At 41.4% G+C, this 20272-nt stretch overlaps 1 protein-coding gene across 1 annotated transcript in view; it reads left to right on the top strand.

Moving 5' to 3' along the window:
• CCDC180 (coiled-coil domain containing 180) overlaps positions 1 to 20272 on the top strand; it is a 129655-nt gene that overhangs the window by 31073 nt on the left and 78310 nt on the right. Inside the window, exon 14 of the mRNA XM_036752440.1 lies at positions 4071 to 4244. Coding sequence (XP_036608335.1) covers positions 4071 to 4244 — 174 coding nt within the window. The remainder of the gene's footprint in view (positions 1 to 4070; positions 4245 to 20272) is intronic.

Below are 20272 nucleotides of genomic sequence, written 5' to 3'. Positions count from 1 at the left end.
ATTGGCATGGGTGTAATTTCTGACTTTTGGAGAATTAGAGTCAGCTGGTTGCACAGCTTGATCTTACTGATTTCCTTAAAAGCTTAAAATTGACTTTCCTTTTGTTTGTTATGTTATTCAGCTAAAATGAATGACTTAAGTCTTCAGTGCTGCCTCATTACTTCTGAAATCACATTTAAATTCTTTAGCCTGCCATTGAAGGTCCTCCACAATCTGTCCACAACCTACCCGTGTCACACAGCCATATGTGTCACAGGTAGCATTTGAACCTAACTACTAGTCGTTTCAAGGCCACTAGGCTCTACCGCTTGAAACATATTGCTTCCCATATACTTATATGAGAATATACAAAATTAGATTATAATTTCATAGATTTAGAGCTGGGAGTGACTTCAGAGGCCATCTTGTCCAATCCTTTATTTATAGATGAGGAAACCGAGGGCCACAGAGGTTAAGTGACTTGCCTGAGGTCACACAGATAGTAAGTAGCATAGTGTCATTTCAGTTAGTCAGTCAATAAACATTTATTAATGGCTTACTATGTGCCAGGCAGTGTGCTACACTGTGCTGGGAATACAAAAAGAGGCAACAGACAGTCCTTGCCCTCAGAGAGCTCATAATCTAATTGGATTGTCAGTCCAATCCTCTGATTGGCACTTTTTCCATTCTTAGCCTCAATAAGTACAAGGTATTTTAGGGATGTGGGGAAGTAGTGTAGCTAGCATCTGGGAGAGCACAAGGAGCCTCATGTAGGTGTATCTTTAGCACCTATTAGGTGCAGACTGTGGTGCTAAGTGAGATTCAATGTTAATATGACGTGGTCCCTGCCCTTCACAGAATCAAATGCAAATGAGATATGAACACAGGTAACTATAAACATCATTTATTACATGACAAGTATGTCAAAGCACAAAGCAGGGCTATGTGAGTTTCAAAGAGGAAGGTCTTTACTGATGGGGAATAAGGGATGGCTTCATGGAAGACGTAGGTGACATGTGAGCTGGGCTTATGGCCTTCAGAAGACAATCACCCATGATGAGAAAAAACTGAGAGGCAGCATTTACCTACACACAAGTTATGAAACTCAAAATAAATCTCTAGACAGCTCATTCACCTGCATAGTCTTTATACACTCGTGTTATAAGTTCTGTGGGAAAAGCTTCTATCTCCTATTCCCTGAATTTGATCTGCAATAACTGGGTAGAAAGCCGCTTGCTCATGCTCTATATCTAAAGGGTGAGTAATAAAGAATATTCCTGGCCCTTTAGAACCTCCATGTTAGACAGTGGCTTAGAGCAGGTTCAGTCCCACCTTTCACTCCATGCAGAGAATCGTCTATAGTTTTCCTGACAAGTGGCCATCCGGTCTCTGCTTGGCATTCCAATGACAGGAGTTCACTACCTCCCTCACGAGGCAGCTTATTACTTGTTGAACAACCAATTGCAAGAAAGCCAAATAGTTGGAATCACCTGGTGCACTGTCTCTTCATTTTATTTACCTGAGCTAGAGGAAAAGGTATTTTTAAGATAGCATTGGATGTTTCTGTAGGATTGGCTTCCTCTGTGTAAGGAAATGTGTAATTAATAGAGCATAATTAAAATTATCAGAAGAAGAACACCCCCCCCCACCTCATCTGCCCTCAAGGAAAATGAGGATTAGCTTACTTTATGTACTGCCCAGACTGGGATAGTGAACACACAGTACAAAAATGCAAACCACCAAATGACAACCACCAAACCCAAAAGAAGTAGTGTTACTGAATGGCTCCTATAGTAATATCCAAAGCCAAAATGAGATATTTTTACACTTGGAGCAAGTACCACAACTAGTAACCAAGGCAATGAATATGAAAGCCACCATTAATAATAGTGGGTGAGACACAGACACTGCCTCATGAGGGGAAACAGACACTGAGATGCTATGAGATGGTTCTCTTCTCCTGCTCCTCCTCCTCCTCCTCCTCCTATTTCAGCTCTGACCCCTAGGACCCTGGCTGCTCGTTGGTGAGCATTTACTTTCTGTGGCCCAGATCTAGGTCTACCATGCCGCTTCCCAACTCTAAGTCGTGCTTATCCCCTCCCTCCTTTCCCAACTCTATCTCTGAGAATATTAATCAACTGGACACTACCATTCCTAGAAATGTACATGTCAGTCAATTGCCTTATAGAACTCCAATCACCATTCCCTCTAACATCCCTGGCCAAATCATTCCTTCCTGGCTATCACTCCCCAGTGGGCCTGGAGTCAGGGAAGACTGGAGTTCAAAACCAGCCTCAGATGCTTAGTAGCTATATGACTCAGGGAAAGTCACTTCAATTCTGTCTGCCTCAGTTTCCTCATCTGTAAAATGGAGATAGTAATAGCACCTACCTTCCAGGATTGTTTTGAGGATCAAATGAGGTGATATTTGTAACATACTTAGCACAGTGCTTGGTACACAGTAAGTACTCCATAGATGTTAGCTGTGATTATTAATAATATACTCAGTGCTTACACAGTGTCTGGCATATAGTAAATGATCAATAAGCACTTTTTTCATTCATTCATTTATTCATTTGGGTTGTCTCCTGCCTCTTATTTCTTAAGACTTCCTATTTTGACTAATCATTCTTGATAGTCGTGATAACTAGCTGCCTAGGTCATTTCTTTCTCATCCTTGGTACTGAGAAATCAGCTTACTGGGGTTGAGAGTGAATACTCTCTTTGTAAGCCAGTTGTGAGGAGGGGAGGAGGAAGATGGGGTGCTTTTCGACAGTCCCCATAGTTCTTGAGCTCTTTGGTTACTTGTGTTGTGACCTCTTACCTCAGGTGGCGTACTGTGAGGTGGGCCCTGAAGGAACAATACTATTTGCAATAAGGACCCAGGTCTCTGAGGCAGGGCCAGGGATAAGACCAGGCCCCCCTCTCATCACCCCTGGGCCAGAACAGAACTTGAGTTCCCATCAGCTATGGCCTACATACCAGCCCTCCTTGACAGAGGAACCCTAGGAGCCAGAGCTGGCTATCAAACCACTCTGCTAGCAGTTGAGGGAAGCCTCTAGTCCCACCTCCAGACTCACTATCCTGTCACTGACTTTGCTCTACCACCGCTCCACACCTGGCCCCACCCCAACCTTCTTCTTTAAAGGGTGTAAAGCAGTGGCCGTTAAATTCCCCCAGTTTGGGGTAGATCTTCTGCCTTGCAGTAAATCTGGGCCTTGGTACTTTACCTTGGTTACAATTCTGAAAATGTTACTTTCTAGAAATGAAATGGGGGTCTTATATGCAAATTCATTAATTTATAGCAAATGCTTATTGGGCATCTGCCAGCACAGGGCCAAATACTGTGGAAAGTGCTAGATCTGAAGTCAAAGGAATTGAGTTCACATGCCAAATGTCATCTGAAATTCATTATGTGCTTTGACTGAACCTCTCACCTGTCACATAAGGTGGGTTTGTTATTGTTTAGTCATAAGAAGATGCATCCGGTGTTTGAGAGACCTTTCCTCAGAGCTTGTCAGGGACAGCATCCTTCAGAGCCAAAAGCTCCAATTAGTGTATCTGGGCCAATGAATTACATCGTCGACTGAGTTCTTAAAAGCCCATACACATGATTGTAGGAGGGGTCAGGCCATATTGCCTATTCTTCTTGCCCACCTGCTTTAATATTTTGTGGATACTAGTATAATGTTAGACATCTAGGTGGCACAGTGGATAGAGCCCTGGCCCTGGAGATAGAAAGACCCGAGTTCAAATCCAGCTTCAGACACCTCCTAGATGTATGACCCTTGGGCAAGTCACTTATTTTCTGTTGGCTTCAGTTTACTTATCTGTAAAATGGGAGTAATTATAGCACCTACCCCCAGGGTGGTCAGGAGAATGAAATGAGATGATATTTATAAGACACCTGATGAACCTCAAAGCTCTCTCTTAATGCTAGCTGTGATTACTGCCTATCTAATATCCCTCATGCTTGGAACAGACACTGTTTGGGCTGGAAGGGTCAAGGATTAAAGAGATGGGTAGAAGATCTCCATCTTTCCTCTTGGCAAGCAATCCAATAATAGATTCTCTGTATTTTGTTCCTCTAGAACGCCCTTGAGGAGGCAGCTCGAGAGGCAGAAGTGCAGAGCCAAGATCTGTTCACGTATTTACAGACAACTCTGCGCCTTTGGGAGGTCCATCGGAACCACCTGACCCAGGAAGAGGTCAAGCTGGAGAAGAGACTAGAGCAGTATCGCTATAGATACAATTATGAGGCTCAGGTAAAACATCCACAGAACACACGGTGGTTTACCAAACTTGCCTCAGAGCAAGCCCCTGAGGTGGACAGGGTAAGGACGGATGGATTCATGGTCTCACTAGTGAGTGCAGGTCACAACCCGTCCATGCTTTTACCTTCTGCCATTCTGCACTCTGTCTTTCCACTGATCTCCCACAGAAGATTTACCCAGCGTGCTGCAGGCCTTTCTCTTTTCCTGTTAAGATTTCAAGGATAGCAGCACAGCAGCAGGGCCATCCATCTGTTATCTCTGCATGACCAACCCACCTCCTTTTCTGCTCATACATATATTTTTATCATACCACCCCCTTTTCTGAAACTTCATCACCTTGGAAACAGAAAGAGGCCACAAAGGCCTGGGAAACTTTTTTGGGACAGGCCTGAATTAGGTCGGTCTAGTGTTCAGGTTTGGAATTGGAATCAAATGAGATGTTTGTAGATCATCTAATACTTAGGGAAAAGGATGCTGATTTAACAATAGCATGGAAAGAATATCCAGCAAGGATACAGCATTGATTCAGTTGGACCCAGTTCCTCTGCCTTGGCATGTGCCGTGATAGTCCTCTAAGGGAGCAGCATGTGTGAAGCCTGAGGAGTTTTTATACTTAAGCAACTAGGAATCTATGTCAACAATTCAAGCCTTAGTCTCCTGGACCAAATAGTTCATGAGAACAATATTTTTAGGGGAAAAAATAGCATAGCTTATGTAGCAGGGACCTTAGTAGGTATCTCTCCTACCATCTCTACCTCTTTCTTTCTCTGAGAATAGTAATCACATCCATACCACCATTGCTTCTGGATTGGGTGTGCCAGGGGATTGCCCTAACATTCCATTCATTATCTTTGTGAAAATCTCCCAGACTAAAACTCCCTTCCCTGGCCACCATTCCTTTATGTGTGTTGTCTTTCCAATTAGAAGTTATACTTGTTGAGAATAGAAACCTGTCTCACTTTTGCATTTGTATTCCGCAGAGCATAGCACAGTGCTTGGCATATAAAAAGTACTCAATAAATGCTTTTAATTCATTCATTCATTTGTAGCATGTAACAAACAGCATCCTATAACAAGGTTGCATACAGCACCCAAATAATAGGTCACATGCAGAAACATAATAAATGCACTATAGCCAGCCAAAGAATGGAATCCAGCATGAAGCCTTCTATATAGCACACACAGAGGTCTTATACCACACATAACCTCATAGGTTGTCTTGTCCCATGGAGACCTCATTGATTTCCCTTTAAGCATCATCAGCTAATTTGGTCACTGGCCAAATAGCACTGACCTTTTACCATGACCTTTTGTCAGCTTTCTACCTTTGGTGTCATCAGACCGACTGGTCTCCTTAGCACAGTTTGTGGCATGTAGTAAGTGCCTGATACCTTCATTGTCCATCTATCTCAGGTTGACCAGTAGCACCTGAAGGCACTATGGATGATTTATGTACCATAGGTGCTTCCAAAGCTGAATTATTAGGAAGCAAAGTGGTAGTTTCTAGATTCAACCTGGTTGTCTAGGCAGAGTTCCCTCTCAGTCGACTTCCCTGACTCTCTAATGGGCATCAACGGACATTGTTATCCTCATCCAAACCCTCTCCTTTTGAGGGATTTATCTAGCTCTCATTTTATCTGCAGCTGGTAGGTGTGCCCTTCTTCTTGGAAAATGCTTGGCTAACTCTATCACTCTTGAATGATTGCAGTGTCCAACCCATATGCAAAAGGAGTCCTCACTATTTCAACTAGACAAATAGTCATCTAGTTATGGTTACTCATACACAAGACTCCATCCTCCATCCATGCCTGACATGTTCTCCCTCCACACCCCCTCCTCCTGGAATCTAGCACCTTCCATAGAAAGGTTCTCCTGGTCCCCCCAGCTATTAGGGTCTTTGCCTCCAAAGTTACCTTGTATGTATTTTGTACATATCTATAGAGATACATATTGTCTCCTCTGCTAGAATACAAATTCCTTCAGAACAAGGACTGTCACTTTATCTTTGTATATCCAGTGACTGGCACATGATAGGTGCTTTAGTCCTTTAAGGATTAAAGTCCATGGATAACCAAGGACAAGTTCAATGAAGCATGGTTCACACATACTGACGGCACTCTTGCTGATGGAAGTCCCAGGCTCTAAGATATTGTCAGCCATGTCACGTGACAAAAGCCTGACTCCCTGACTGTCACAGATCACCCTCACCCCTTCTACGGGGATCACCATCACTTCGGACTCATGTGACCTCTGGATCAGGGAATCTGTATTCACATTAGTCTTCCTTAGGTAATAGTGAACACTGAACTCAGTTGGTTTGGCACTACTCATGTCTGGAAGGTAGCGTCCAATTTAGGGCTGGAAATCGTGATTCTGTTCCTGAAATTGGGATCCAATGTACATAGTCTCAGAGCTTACAGAGACATCCCCCTTTAAAGCCAAACATTCCAAGTTGTGTATAGGCATGAGTTTCACTGTCATTGAGACCTCTACTGACAAATCCAATAGGTTTCTAGTGGCTATTGCTCTCATTATAAAACTGCTCCTAAGCCCTCTCAATGAGCATTGATGTGCTTGTATCTGAATAAACCAAAACTGCATATATAAGGCAACTTATTTGACTGAGACTTTAAAAATTCCTTGATATGTGCTCCAGGGGCCAGGTCATATTTCCCATTCTTATGCACCTAGTTTTCAGTCTTCTCAACCACATACTCACAAGTGATTATGGAGAGTCTTAATAATGACAACATAGTTCTTCACAACGCTTTGATTGTTGGCACCAAATCCCAGAAACGTCTTTAGCTCTCAAAAGATGCTTTGGACCTGGCCATCTGACAGGCTTATCTGACTTCTCCACCTTAATACTCACTCCCTATTGAGGCACTGTGAGACCCACATACTTGAGAGAAGCTCTGCAGAATTGACACTCGTCAACTGATGATTTCAGACTGGCATCTCCCAGTCAACTTAATGCATTTGTCAGTCTTTTACAGTGTTTCTTCAGTGGGTTCCCAAAGGCAGGAGGTCAGCCAGGCACATCAACACTTTCCAATCATTCTTACCCATGCTCTCTATAAATTGTTGAAAAGGGGCAAGAGTCTACAATACACCTTGAAGCATATGCTCCAACTGGCATAATCCTGATGGGTATAGTCTTTGAACAAGTGAACTAAAGTGGACCTGTGCACCATGCCATGAGTTCATAAACTGTGTGCTTAGGCCACCAAGTGTTAGATCTGCATAGTAGATACTACTGGATTCCCATGGCAGAGAAAGACAAGACAGCCTACATCTCTACAGCAGTCCATCCAATCTAAGTTCACATTCTCTGGGCATCTCAAGAGAAAGTGGAAAATGGCAAAGTACTGGAAAAGCATGGAAACATCCCGTCTTTTAACATCTTCAGGAAAGATTACTCACTGAGTGGCCAGTCTTTAAGTGACGAGCCTTTCCAAACCCAACTATGCTGACCCTCGAGAGACTGCAGTCTATTGCCAGGACCATGCTTGGGTTCTTTCCAGATTACTAGAACCTTCTCTGGCATAGTCTTCAAGAATCCAAAGTCAACTCCACATTACAGTAGGACTTTTGAGGAATTATTATTTTCTCCACTATTCAGATGAGGAAACTAAGGCTGAGAGAGTTAAGTAACTCATTTGCAATCATGCAACTAACAAGTTGTGGGGGTCGGGACTAGAACCTCAGTCTTCTCATGGCCCAAGGCTCTTTCAACTATGTCACACAGCTAGTCTATTTTTTAACACCCCAGCAACTGAGGCCAACCAGACAATGCCAGCTTTATCTTTGTTCTTGTTGCCTCCAGCAGCACTGAACTGTCCTCAGACGTATCTCTCTAAACCAGTTGACTATATAAGATCTGTGCTTGGCTTAGCATATCCGGGTGTCTTAGGTTAGGGGCCCTTCTGGCTTTCAACTGCAGTTGTTTTGTTTTGTTGTTCAGAGCTATCTTACAGGCAATAATAAGACACCAGATTCACTTAAGCAGGAAAGTACAGAAAGTTGTTCTCCTCTGAGGCCCAAGAGGACACAGCTAAGTCCCGATTACTGGAAGTAGGGGTGGGGAAGCTGAGGCTCCGAGGCCACATGTGGTCTCCTGCGTTCTCAAATGCAGCCCTTTGACTGAATCCAAACTCAGGGGTTCTCCACCCCTGACTAGTGGATATTCACTGGAAGTTACAATTGTGTAAAGTATAGTCATTGGTCCCTGCCTATTGCAAATACGTAGTGCAAATTCAGATAATGTGATCACATTGGGGGAATTCATTATTTGTATTAATTCACATTCCACCCTCCTATATACGTCATAAGATGATGGAGGCCAGTATTTATGAACAACCCTGAAGTAAAACTCTGTATCAGTTCTCATTATCATTTATTATGCAACTAACACCAATGGCTAGATTTCCACTTCAAAGCAAAATCAAACATAAAAATATATGTGTTTTCTAGTACATACTGGGGAAAGAAAAAAAAAGTCAATTTAAAAAATTGAACTCCCTCTAGTGGCAGATGCCCAGGTACACAAAAACAACTTTAGTTTGTCAGTGAATCCCAACCAGTGTAAATTTCAGCCCATCTTTGCCTTTTCATCTTGTATAATTTTCATCCTCGCCTTGCAACACATTCTCCAGAAGGTATTTGCCCAATGGCCTTAAGGTTCAGTCATCCCTCATTCCTGCTAACACATCAGCCCACCCACTTTTCAGGTCATATATGTCCTTGATGCTATTTTCAGAGGCCCTTTTCATTTCCAAGTTATTGTTGGTTACATGTGACACTTGGTTTAAACCTACTGCTCAATTCATTCCAGTTCGGTTTAATGCAATTTGATAAGAACAAAGATAGAATCTATAGGATTAGGCAATGGATTGGATGATGAAGGAAAGGGAAAAGTGACTCAGATTTTGAACCTGGGTAACTGGTTGAAAGAATTGTTTTGCTCTCAACAGTCTGCTCTCCCAGCCCTTCAATTCCAGAATCTTGACCAGAGTTAATTTGGGGGTTGATCAAGCCACAGTATCCAGGATTCCATGAGACCGTATACCAATTTATGTAATTTCAAAATGCAAATATTTCAACGAGCACCGACCACTTTGCTTATGGCACTACGAGCCACGACAAAAAGGTTGTAGACCCCAAACTGGCCCTCGAGAGGTTTATGTTCTTATTTGGTGAGAAAAGAAACACACAAGGGAAATGATTAAACAGCACAAGGCAACGAAGAGTGGTCCCAACAGTAAGTGCTCCAGCAGTTCAGAGTGGGGATAACTCACCATCAGCTGAAGTAGAAAGGGGAAGGGAAGGGAACGAGCATTTATTAAACACCTACTGTGTGCTGGGCACTTATAATAAATTGCCTCATTTGATCCTCACAACAACTCAGTGAGGCAGGTACTATTATTAAGTCCATTTTACAGTTGAGGAAACTGAGGCAGACTGTAGTTATGTTACCTGGCCAGTCCCTTCTCTACCTACCTCACAGAAGAAAGTAGCTAGGAAAGCAAATTGTCAATAGTAGTTTGTTTGATTAATATAAAACCAGGGGAAGGGAAATTAGAAGGGTTTCAGTGATAGTCTCATTAAGCCTAATGGAACACCCTTTTTTTCTTTGGACAGAGAAACCCGCTAAGTGAACCAAATTAATTCTCTTATTTTATCCACACGCTAATCCTGTAAGGTTGGCAGGGCATGGCTTTTGTGTCTGAGGATGAAGTGAGGTTGTTAAACCTGGAAATGAGAAGATCTCTGAGACACGATAGATGATAGCTGCCTTCAAAGACATGAAGAGCCATCACATGTAAGAGAGATTAGACTTGTTCTTTTTGGCTCCAGAGAGTAGAGAGAGCTAGAAACAGTGGTTGGAAGTGGCCAAGAACTATGTTCCTTATATTTCTGTTTCATAGACCTAGAGGTAGAAGAGATCCCAGAGGTCATCTACTCCAACCCCCTCAATTGTAAATGTGCAGACCGAGGACCCAAAAGAGTAAATGAAAAAAAAAGATTAAATAACTTGCTCAGTGTGTCATAGTTAATAAGCAGAGGCAAGATTTGAACCCAGGTTCTCAAATTCCAGAGCCATTTTTTGCTGTTTTACTCTCACTTCCTTCAAAAGTTATCTAAAAGGGAAATGGGCCACCTTGGGAAGGAGTGTGTTCCTCCTCGTTGGAGATCTCTAAGTAAAAGTTAGTTGACCACTTGTTGGGACCATTGAAGAGGGAATTCTACATCAGGTATAGATGGGACTCGGTGGATTGATGGACTAGATATGTCCACATTACAGATGAGACGTTTGAGTCTCAAGAGAAATTAAGTGACATACCCAAAGTTGCATAGTTAGTAGTAACTGGGAGAGTTCCTAAGTAGTAACCAGGTCTTGAATTCAGCCCTTCTGAATCTCAATCCAGTAAGCTCTTGACAATAGCATGTTATTACGGACTAAAAACAAACCTTGGGGATCAGTTACTACAACTCCCCCATTTTACAGATACAGGAATTATGTGCCAAAGAGATAATTTGACTTTCTGAAAGTCATTTAAGTTAGTTAGCAACAGAGGCAAGAGTAGAGCCCCAGTATTCTGATTCCAAAAAGCATGGCTGGGAGTATTAATGTAAGCCTATTTGGGCCCCGGCCTCTGGGAGGTGCTTTTCTAGAAATACAGTGATAAATACTACCTCTCTGACTCTCCTACAGCTAGATGGCCACATCTGTCCAGCACAGCACCAAAGAACACTGGAGTTGGTATCAAGATGGTCTGGGTTTGAATCCCAACTCTGACACTCACTCATTTGTGTGGGCTGTTTGAATAAAGTGGGCCAGTCATTTATCCTGTCCAAGCCTCAGCTTTTCCATCTCTAAAAAAGAAAGGGCCTCTTACTCTGACACCCTTACTATTGTACCTTTGAAGGCAATACTCTTAATAATAATCATTAATAACAATAAATATGAGGAGCATGAAGAAATCTAGGAGTACTAATGCAAACTGATAGAAAATGAGGAAGAAGGATCAGAACAAGCCCTGCCACACACACACATTAGCTACAACCATACAAAAAATATTAGCAAAACTTCACAAGAATGCCAATGTAAATAAGTTACTATTATTTTATTAAAAAATTTATTTTAAAAAACAAAAAATTCTACTTATGTATAGTTTTTGTTTATTCATTATATTGAGTAGGGTGAAATTTTCATCAAGTTTAGACTGAAAAGTTATTTTTTAAAAATCCAGAATTTCTTCAGTGGGGATGTTTCTTCCCCTGGGCAAATGGCATGGCTTAGATCTCTTGCATAAGGCTTTTCCTGATCTCTTTCCTGGAATTACCTTGTTTATTTTGGCAGTGGATGGAGCCTAGACCCAGTCAGGATGACCTGAGTTCAAATCTAGCCTTAGATGCTTACTAGATGTGGGAATTGGGCAAGTCACTTATCCTGTGCCTGTCTCAGCTTCCTCAAATCTAAAAAGGGGATAATAATAGCACCTACCTCCCAAGGTTATTGTGAGACTCAAATGAGATAATATCTATAAAAGGCACTTAGCACAATGCCTGACGCATAGCAGGTACTACATGAATGCCGTCATTGCTGTTTTTGTTATATATTTTGGGTCTGAGGCACTGAGGGGTTGATTGAGAGCCAGCTTTCACATCAGGAAGAATAGGGTTCAAGGCTCACCCCTGACACATACTGGCTAAGTGAGCTTGGGCCTAGTAACTTCCCAATGTCTCAGTCAGCTCTTTCAGGCAGTAAATTGTAATACAGGTGCAGGTCTAGATTGGTCAAGGTAGTTTTGTTTTGTTTTTTAAACTAGGAGTTCTCTATGTAGGCAGCAGGTGGCACCAGCAAGCAAGGCTGGCTGAGTTCTCAGTGTAAATGGAGACAGTGGATCTGAAGGCCGAGCTTTCTTCAGATCTCATCTCAAAGGAGTGGCTTTCCTTTAGAACGTAGCCTACCAAGAACGGCAGCTGTCAGTTCATTATGTTTTATTATTATTATCAAGGGATAATAACCTACCTCTTAGGTAGGTTTTAAGGATTAAATGAGATAATATTTGTAAAGCATTGAGCACAGAGCCTGGCCCATAGTAGGTACTTAATAAATGCTTATTCCCTTCCCTACAAAAAAAAAATGCAATTGAGCTTACCTATGCATCCCTCTGGCTGAGCCTGTCACTCTCCACCAGCTTGTGATTTACATCTAGGAGTATCTGAATCACAAATGCAAATGCCAGGCTTAAGCAGTATGATACTGCTCTTCTACTTTGTTCTAAGAACTTCAAGCCTCCCAGATCAGTTCCCACTAACCAAACCTTTTGGTTTGCTAGAATTAGGAAAGATCTCTTCCTTATCCTTATGTAGGCTAATAAGGCTTTTTAGTAGGTCAACGAGATCATTTAAGAGCAGCAGATTCAAAACAGACAAGCTAGCACACCTGGCTAACTGAAAAAGATAGGAGCAACTTAACTGGGACATAAAAGAGTGCCTTGGAGCAGTCCCTTCCCCTTGAGCTGACTGTCATTGCTCCAGAGCTGCAGGTCTCTGGTACTACCAGCCCTGCTCCCAATGTATGGCCAAGTAGCATCCAGGTCTTGTGAAAAGGCTTCCTCATAACTTATCTTTCAGCAGCTGTTACCCTTAAATACGCTGCAGTTTGCCTTACTATAGCTTTTCTTCTTCCTGCTTTGGACTCAAGATCTGTCTCTTATAATGATAATAACTATAACTAGCATTTATATAACTCTTTTAGGTTTGCAAAGTGTTTTCAATCAATCAGTTAATATTTATTAAGTTCATACTTTGTGCCAGGCACTGTGCTAAGCACTGGGGATATAAAAGGCAAAAGATAGTCCATGCCCTCAAGGAGCTTACAATCTAATGGGGAAGACAACATGCAAACAAATATATACAAAGCAAGTAATATATAGGAAGCATAGGAAATAATTAACAGAGAGAAGGCACTGGCATTAAGAGGGGTTGGAAGAGGCTTCCTGTAGAAGGTGATGGGACTTAAAGGACTCCAAGGAGGTCAGTAGAGCAGAGGAAGGAGGAGAGTATTCCAGGACTGGGGGACAGCCAGAGAAAGCGCCCAGAGCTGAGAGGTAGAGTATCCTGTTGGTGGAACAGCCAGGAGGCCAGTGTCACTGGATTGAAGAGTACATGTGAGGGATTAAGGTGGAAGAAGACTGGAAGCTAGGAGGGGGCTAGGCTATAAGGGGCTTGAAGTGCCAAACACAGCATTTTCAATATGTTAAGACATTTGGTCCTCAAAGCAGCCCTGGGAGCTATTATTATCCCCATTTTACACATAAGGAAACTGAAGCTCATAGAGGTTAAATGATTTACTCAGTCACATGGCTGTTAGGTATTAAAACTCAGGTGTTATCAGACTATCTTGAAAGTATTCATCTTAGTAGGAACTCTATTTTTAATTCTTGGCATGGTCAGACTTCAGTATTATCAGAACTATTCAAAACTTCTTCTGAGTTCTTATGGCTGTGGTGGCTGACCACTTGTTGATTTCATTTGGACAATTCTTTCCTGTTTGACTTTTCTCTGATCTAACTTTATCCTTATAGAAACATAGGAAGAGACCATAGAGATCATTTCATCCAACTCCCTCATTATACAGGGAAGGAGGCTGAACTCTAAGGAAATTAATTTATCTGATCCTAATGGAAGTTATACATGGCTAGTAAGCTATATTCTCTCTCATGGTGGACTCTTCCATCAAGTGACTAGCAAACAATCTGATGAATTTAGGTTGGCATCATAAAATGTTAGAACTAAGAGAGACCTTTAAAATTACCTAGTCCTCCCTTTCCTTTTACAGGTGAGGAAGTTCAGGCCCAAAGAATTTTGCAGTAATTTAGACCCATGGTTGCACAGCCAGTTCATGGCTGTGGAAGGAGAGATAGCTACTACTAATATGGTTGGGACCCATGCAGTAGTGTGCTGGAGCCAGCTCCAACCAGCTACTAGGAACTGATTGTTAAATTTTCAGTGTGAGCATTTATTCTTCAGAAGTGGGCAAACACGACGAAGCTAGAGCTTGATTTATTATTTGCTGATTGTCTAGATTTAAGAAAGTGTTACTAATCCTGAATGCGTCATGTAATTTTTTTTTGAGAGTTGATTGTCAAACATTTACTAAAACCCATGGCAGTAAGATTGGAAGCCTTGTAACAGACTTAGTTTTTCCTTAAAATGGGGATGAAACCATTCTCAAGACTTAATTAGTCCAGGCCCAAGGCGCCAGCCAATGACATAGCTTCTAGGAGCTACCATAGCATCTAATGATGTTGCTTCAGTGACAAAGTGTGGAGAAGTTAAATCTCCAAAATATAGATACCCAACCCATAAGTAGGCAGCGCTCCTCAGTGCTCCACTGCACCTTTCTGACCAGGCATGCTGCGGTGGCGAATGCGAACAGGAAGGAAGCAACAGAACCAGCCCTGTGTCTTAGCTGAGGATCTTTTTCATAATATTGTTCAGGAAACTTTGCTTTTGTTAAAAGTTATGTAGTTCTGTAGGCACATGTCATTTCACTCCCATCCTGAACCTGAACTCCTGGACTAGCCTGAGTTGTTCCTGGTCCAGAGCAGCAATAAGAACCTAGGACTAGGGCTCTAGTCTCCTGCCTTACCAACCTGATGGTGCCCTTTCCGCTATACTGCCCTGTCCCCTGAGCCTAGGGTGTACCCAAAGCTGTTTCAAAGCTAATCTTAAAGGCTGTTATATGTGAGCCCACAGAGCACTCTATGGGGCATGAGAGGAGATACAGTATTTAGACAAGGTCAATCACAGGATCATCCATCTAGAGCTGGAAGGGGTCAGCTAAAGATCAGCTAGTCCAACCCCCCTCATTGTATCAGTGAAGAAACAGGGACTTGGACAGGTTGAGTGACTTGTCTGAGGTCACTCGGGTAATAAGTAGTAGGGCTGGTACTTGAACTCAGTTCCATAACCACAGTCTTCCACAATGTTCTTGCACCATATAGCCTCCCCAGTAAAGATACGATCCCTGTCATCAATATAACTTTGTAGTCTAATAAGTAGATAAGATAGGAACATGGCATATCATAGTCAAGACTGCTTGCATCTCTCCTGCCACAGAGTTGCCAGCATCCTCTGGTCATACTGCCTTTTTCAGCTGGGTATGTCCTCTCTGAAGAGCATGTTATCTCCGGACATTGTGTTGTCTCTGCTGGGTGTCTCTGTAGGTCTTGGTGATCCCCAAACATTTCTCTACAGAAATTAGAAAGCCTCTCCCCAGTAAGGGCAAATTGATAACTTAGTCATAGCTAAGGCCATGAGCTACAACATCCAACCAGTGGCAGCTGAACAAACACAGGCAGCATCCCCAGGTTAAGATTAGGTCTATTCATTAGAGATGATCCACTGTCTGAATCAATGTTCTAAGTTATGTTTAGAAATTCCCTATACTTACTATTTAACCCCTTATGAATATCTGTTAACCACAATACTCAATTCATGGGGCTTTCCAAAGGAAATACCAAAGGTGTGCTGGCCAGCTTAAACTGTCTCACAAGAGCGAATTATTAAATTTTCAGTATGAGCATTTATATCCCTGAAGTTGACAAATGCTACAAATCGGGGCTTGATTTGTTGATTACCTAGACTTAAGAAAGTATTGAAGAAAATGTTGGTAATACAGATTAAATTTAAAAGTGCAGGAAAACAGTGGGAGATCCTAGGCCCCAGTGTGGTGGAGCAGGCAAACACCAACACCAGGACCCCTCCCCAACAAATGTTCCTCAGCATTGTCAGAGGAATTAGAAGACTCCAGCTCCAAGAACTGGATGTACTTCAGCATAACACCAGTCAAACAGGCAACCTCTGGTGGCCAGATCTCCAAGTGCTTCAGCATAGGCCAGGGCAAATAGTCAACTTCTAGTGGCTAGACAGCCATGTATTTCAGTGTAGCCCCAGGGAAACACAGAAACATCTCTTCAATGTCAGCATACACCAGACACCAGCACCAGCACTAGGACCTGGCTCAGGACCAGGCAAACTGCCGGAACCCTATGGCCTCCAGCATTACCAGCCAGCCCCAACCCCACCCCCTCAGTGCAATGCCAGATATGAGGGTCCTCCACAGGCTTCAGGGCAACATCAGTGCAGCACAAGGTAAACAGTCAAAGCCTGCAGCCCCTAGCAGTGCCCCTCCCACTCTGGGAGCAGAGCTCAAATTTAAAAGAAAGGAAAAGGGCCAAAAAAGATGAGCAAAAAAAAAATCTGACCATAAAAAGTTGTTATGATCACAGGGAAGATCACAAACTCAGAAGAGGAAAACAGTGTCAAAACACCTATGGGCAAAACCCTAAAGAAAAACAGGAAGGGGTCTCAAGCCCAGAAAGAACTCATGGAAGAGCTCAAAAAGCTTAAACATTATATAAGAGAGGTAGAAGAAAAATTGGGAAAAGAAATGAGAGTGATGTAAAAGAATGATGAAAAAAGAATCAACAACTTGGAAAAAGAAAACAACTGCTTAAAAAAGTAGAATTGGCCAAATGGAAAAGGAAATGCAAAAGTCCACTGAAGAAAACAACTCCTTAAAAAGTACAATTGCCCAAATAGAAAAAGAAATACAAAACCTAATTAAAAAAAAAAACTCCTTAAACATTAGAATTAGGCAAGCAGAAGCTAATGACTCTATGAGACATCAAGAATCAATCAAACAAATTCAAAAGAATGGAAAAATACAAGAAAATGTAAAATACCTCATTGGAAAAACAACTAACCTGGAAAATAGATCCAGGAGAGACAATGTCAGAATCATTGGACTACTTGAATGCCATAATCAAAAGGAGGACTGGAAAAGCATCTTTCAAGAAATTATCAAGGAAAACTGCCCTGATATCCTGGAACCAGAGGGCAAAATAGGTATTGAAAGAATCCACTGATCACCCCAGGAAAGTGATCCCAAAATAAAAACTCCAAGGAACATTATAGCCAAATTATAGAACTATCAGATCAAGGAAAAAATACCACAAGTGGCCAGAAAGAAACAGTTCAAATATCAGGGAGCCACAATCAGGTTTACACAGGACTTAACAGCTGTAACATTAAAAGATCAGAGGTCATGGAACATGATATTCTGGAAGGCAAAGGAGCTAGGACTACAACTAAGAATCACCCACCTGGTGAAATTAAGCATATTTCAAGGGGAAAAAATGGTTATTCAATGAAATAGATGTATTTCAAGCTTTCATAAGGAGATCAAAACCAAAAAAAAAATTTGATCTCTAATGTCAAGACCCAAGAGAAGCCTAAAAAGGAAAAAGAAAACATAAGGGATTCAATGGAGCTGAACTGTTTACATCCCTACATGGGAAGATGATACTTGTAAATTCTTCAAAATTGTACCAGTAATAGTACAGCTAGAAGGAATATACATAGACAAAGGGTATGGGTATAAGGTAAATTTGAGGGAACAACATAAAAAAATAACTAAGGTATGAGAAAGAGGAGTACACTGGATGTAGAAGGAAGGGAGAGGTAGAATGAGGCAAATTATTTCATATGAAGAGGCACAAAAAACCTATTATAGTGGAGGAGAAGGTGGGAGGGTGGGCAATGGGCATCTTTTGAAACTGACTCTCATCAGTATTGGCCCAAAGAGGGAATAAAATACACAACTAGTTGAATATAGAAATCTATCTTACGCGACAGGGAAGGGGGACTGACAGAAGGGAGGGCAGATTGAGGGGAGGTAGGAGACCGAAGCAAAACACTGGTGAAGAGGAAAAGGGTGAAAGGATAGAGAGGATAAGCAGGAGGAAAAATAGGATGGAGGAAAATAAACAGTAATCATGACTGTGAATGTGAATAGGATGAACTCTCCCATAAAATGGAAGCAGATAGCAGAGTGGATCAAAAACCAATCAAACAATATGTTGTTTACAAGAAACACACTTGAAGCAGAGAAACATACACACAGAGTAAAGGCAAGGGGCTGGAACAGAATTTATTATGCTTCAGCTGAAGTAAGAAAAAAAAGCAGAGGTAGCAATTCTTATCTCACACAAAGCCAAAACAAAAATAGACCTAAAAGAGATAAGGAAGGAAACTACATCTTGCTAAAAGGTACCATAGACAATAAAATAATATAAATACTAAACAGACATGCACCAAGTGATATAGCATCCAAATTCTTAAAAGAGACCTCAAGTGAGTTGCAGGTTCATGACCAAACAAGAGATGGAGAGCATTACAAAATGTAAAATAGATAAATTTGATTATATTAAAAAGCTTTTACACAAACAAAATAATACAACCAAGATTAGAAGGAAAGCAGAAAGCTGGGAAACAATCTTTACAGCAAGTGTCTCTGATAAAGATCTCATTTGTCAAATATATATAGAGAAATGAATTTATAAGAATACAAGCTATTCCTCAATGGATAAATGGTCAAAGGATATGAACAGACAGTTTTCAGATGAAGAAATCAAAGCTATCTATATGCATACGAAGAAGTGTTCTAAATCACTTTGGATTAGAGAAGTGCAAATTAAAACAACTCTGAGGTACCACCTCAAACCAATCAGTTTGGCTAATATGAAAAAAATAAAGGAGAATGATAAATGTTGGAGAGGATGTGGGAAGACTAGGGCACTAATGCATTGTTAATGGAGTTGTATACTGATCAAACCATTCTGGAGAGCAATTTGGAACTATGCCCAAAGAGCAACCAAACTGTGCATACCCTTTGATCCAACAATACCACTTCTAGGTCTGTATTCCAAAGAGATCATAAAAAAGGGAAAAAGACCTATGTACACAAAAATATTTATGGTAGCCCTTTTTGTGGCAGCTTCACATTGGAAATTGAGGGCATGCCCATCAATTGGGGAATGGCTGAACAAGTTGTTGTGTATGAATGTAATGAAGTACTTTTGTGCAGTAAGAAATGATGAACAGGAACATTTTGGAAAAACCTGGGAAGATTTGTACAAACAGATGCAAAGTGAAATGAGCAGAACCAAGAAAGCATTGTACACAGTATCTGCAACATTGAGTGATGATCAGTTATGAATGACTCAGCTCTTCTCAGCAACACAATGATCCAAGACAAGTACAAAAGACTCATGAGGGAAAATGCTATCCACATTCAGTTAAAGAAATGATGGACTCTGAATGCAGATTGAAGCATACTTTTTCACTTTATTCTTTTTCACAGTTTTTTTCCTTTTTATCTGTTTCTTCTTTTACAACTGTGACTAATATGGAAGTATGTTCTACATGATAGCACATGTATAACCTATGTCAAATTGCCTACTATTTTAGGAAGAGGGGAGGGAGAAAAAATTGGAACTCAAAATCTTGTAAAAATGATTGCTAAAAATTGTCTTGACATAATTGGGGGAAAAATAAGATGCTATTTTGAAGTGTGTCATGCTTACATTCTTGGTGGGGAGGGGAGCGCCACTTGTCAAACATTTACTAGCACACCCCCGGGAATACCCAACAAGAATTATGTGAAAGGGATTCCAAACCTATTTTGCTCCTAAGATCTTCTCCAGACTGTCATGCAAGTGAATCTAAGCAAGAATAAAACTAAATGAATAAGGCAAGGATATTCTCTGCCACCCTCTTGGCCTGCATCTCTGCCTTTATTATGTGTGTCAAGTCTATAAGTCAACAAATACTTGTTAAGGGCTTACTGTGCCCTTAGATAGAACAAGTGAAAAGAAAGGCAGTCCTTGCTCCTCGAGGAGCATTACATTCTAAAAGGGAAGATAATACATAAAAGGGAGGTAAAGAAGGGAAGAGGAGGTACCTATGTGGGGACATGATGACAAAGTTCAGATCACAAAGGGTGGATGATTTAGGCCTTTCCTCAAAATGGAGATTTCTGGGCAGAACTCCCCAGTGGAAGAAAGGAGTCACAGGGGAAGAAATAGAAGGAAGCTGAAGGATTGTGGCAAAGTCCGGAGATTGTGATAGGAAAAAATGATTGGATTTGGAGTACGTAAAAT

Source organism: Trichosurus vulpecula, chromosome 3 (assembly GCF_011100635.1).
Source record: "Trichosurus vulpecula isolate mTriVul1 chromosome 3, mTriVul1.pri, whole genome shotgun sequence".
In the NCBI taxonomy this organism is placed as follows: Eukaryota; Metazoa; Chordata; class Mammalia; order Diprotodontia; family Phalangeridae; genus Trichosurus; species Trichosurus vulpecula.
The sequence above is the reverse complement of the archived record's forward strand: the minus strand, read 5'-3'. Positions and strand labels throughout refer to the sequence as shown.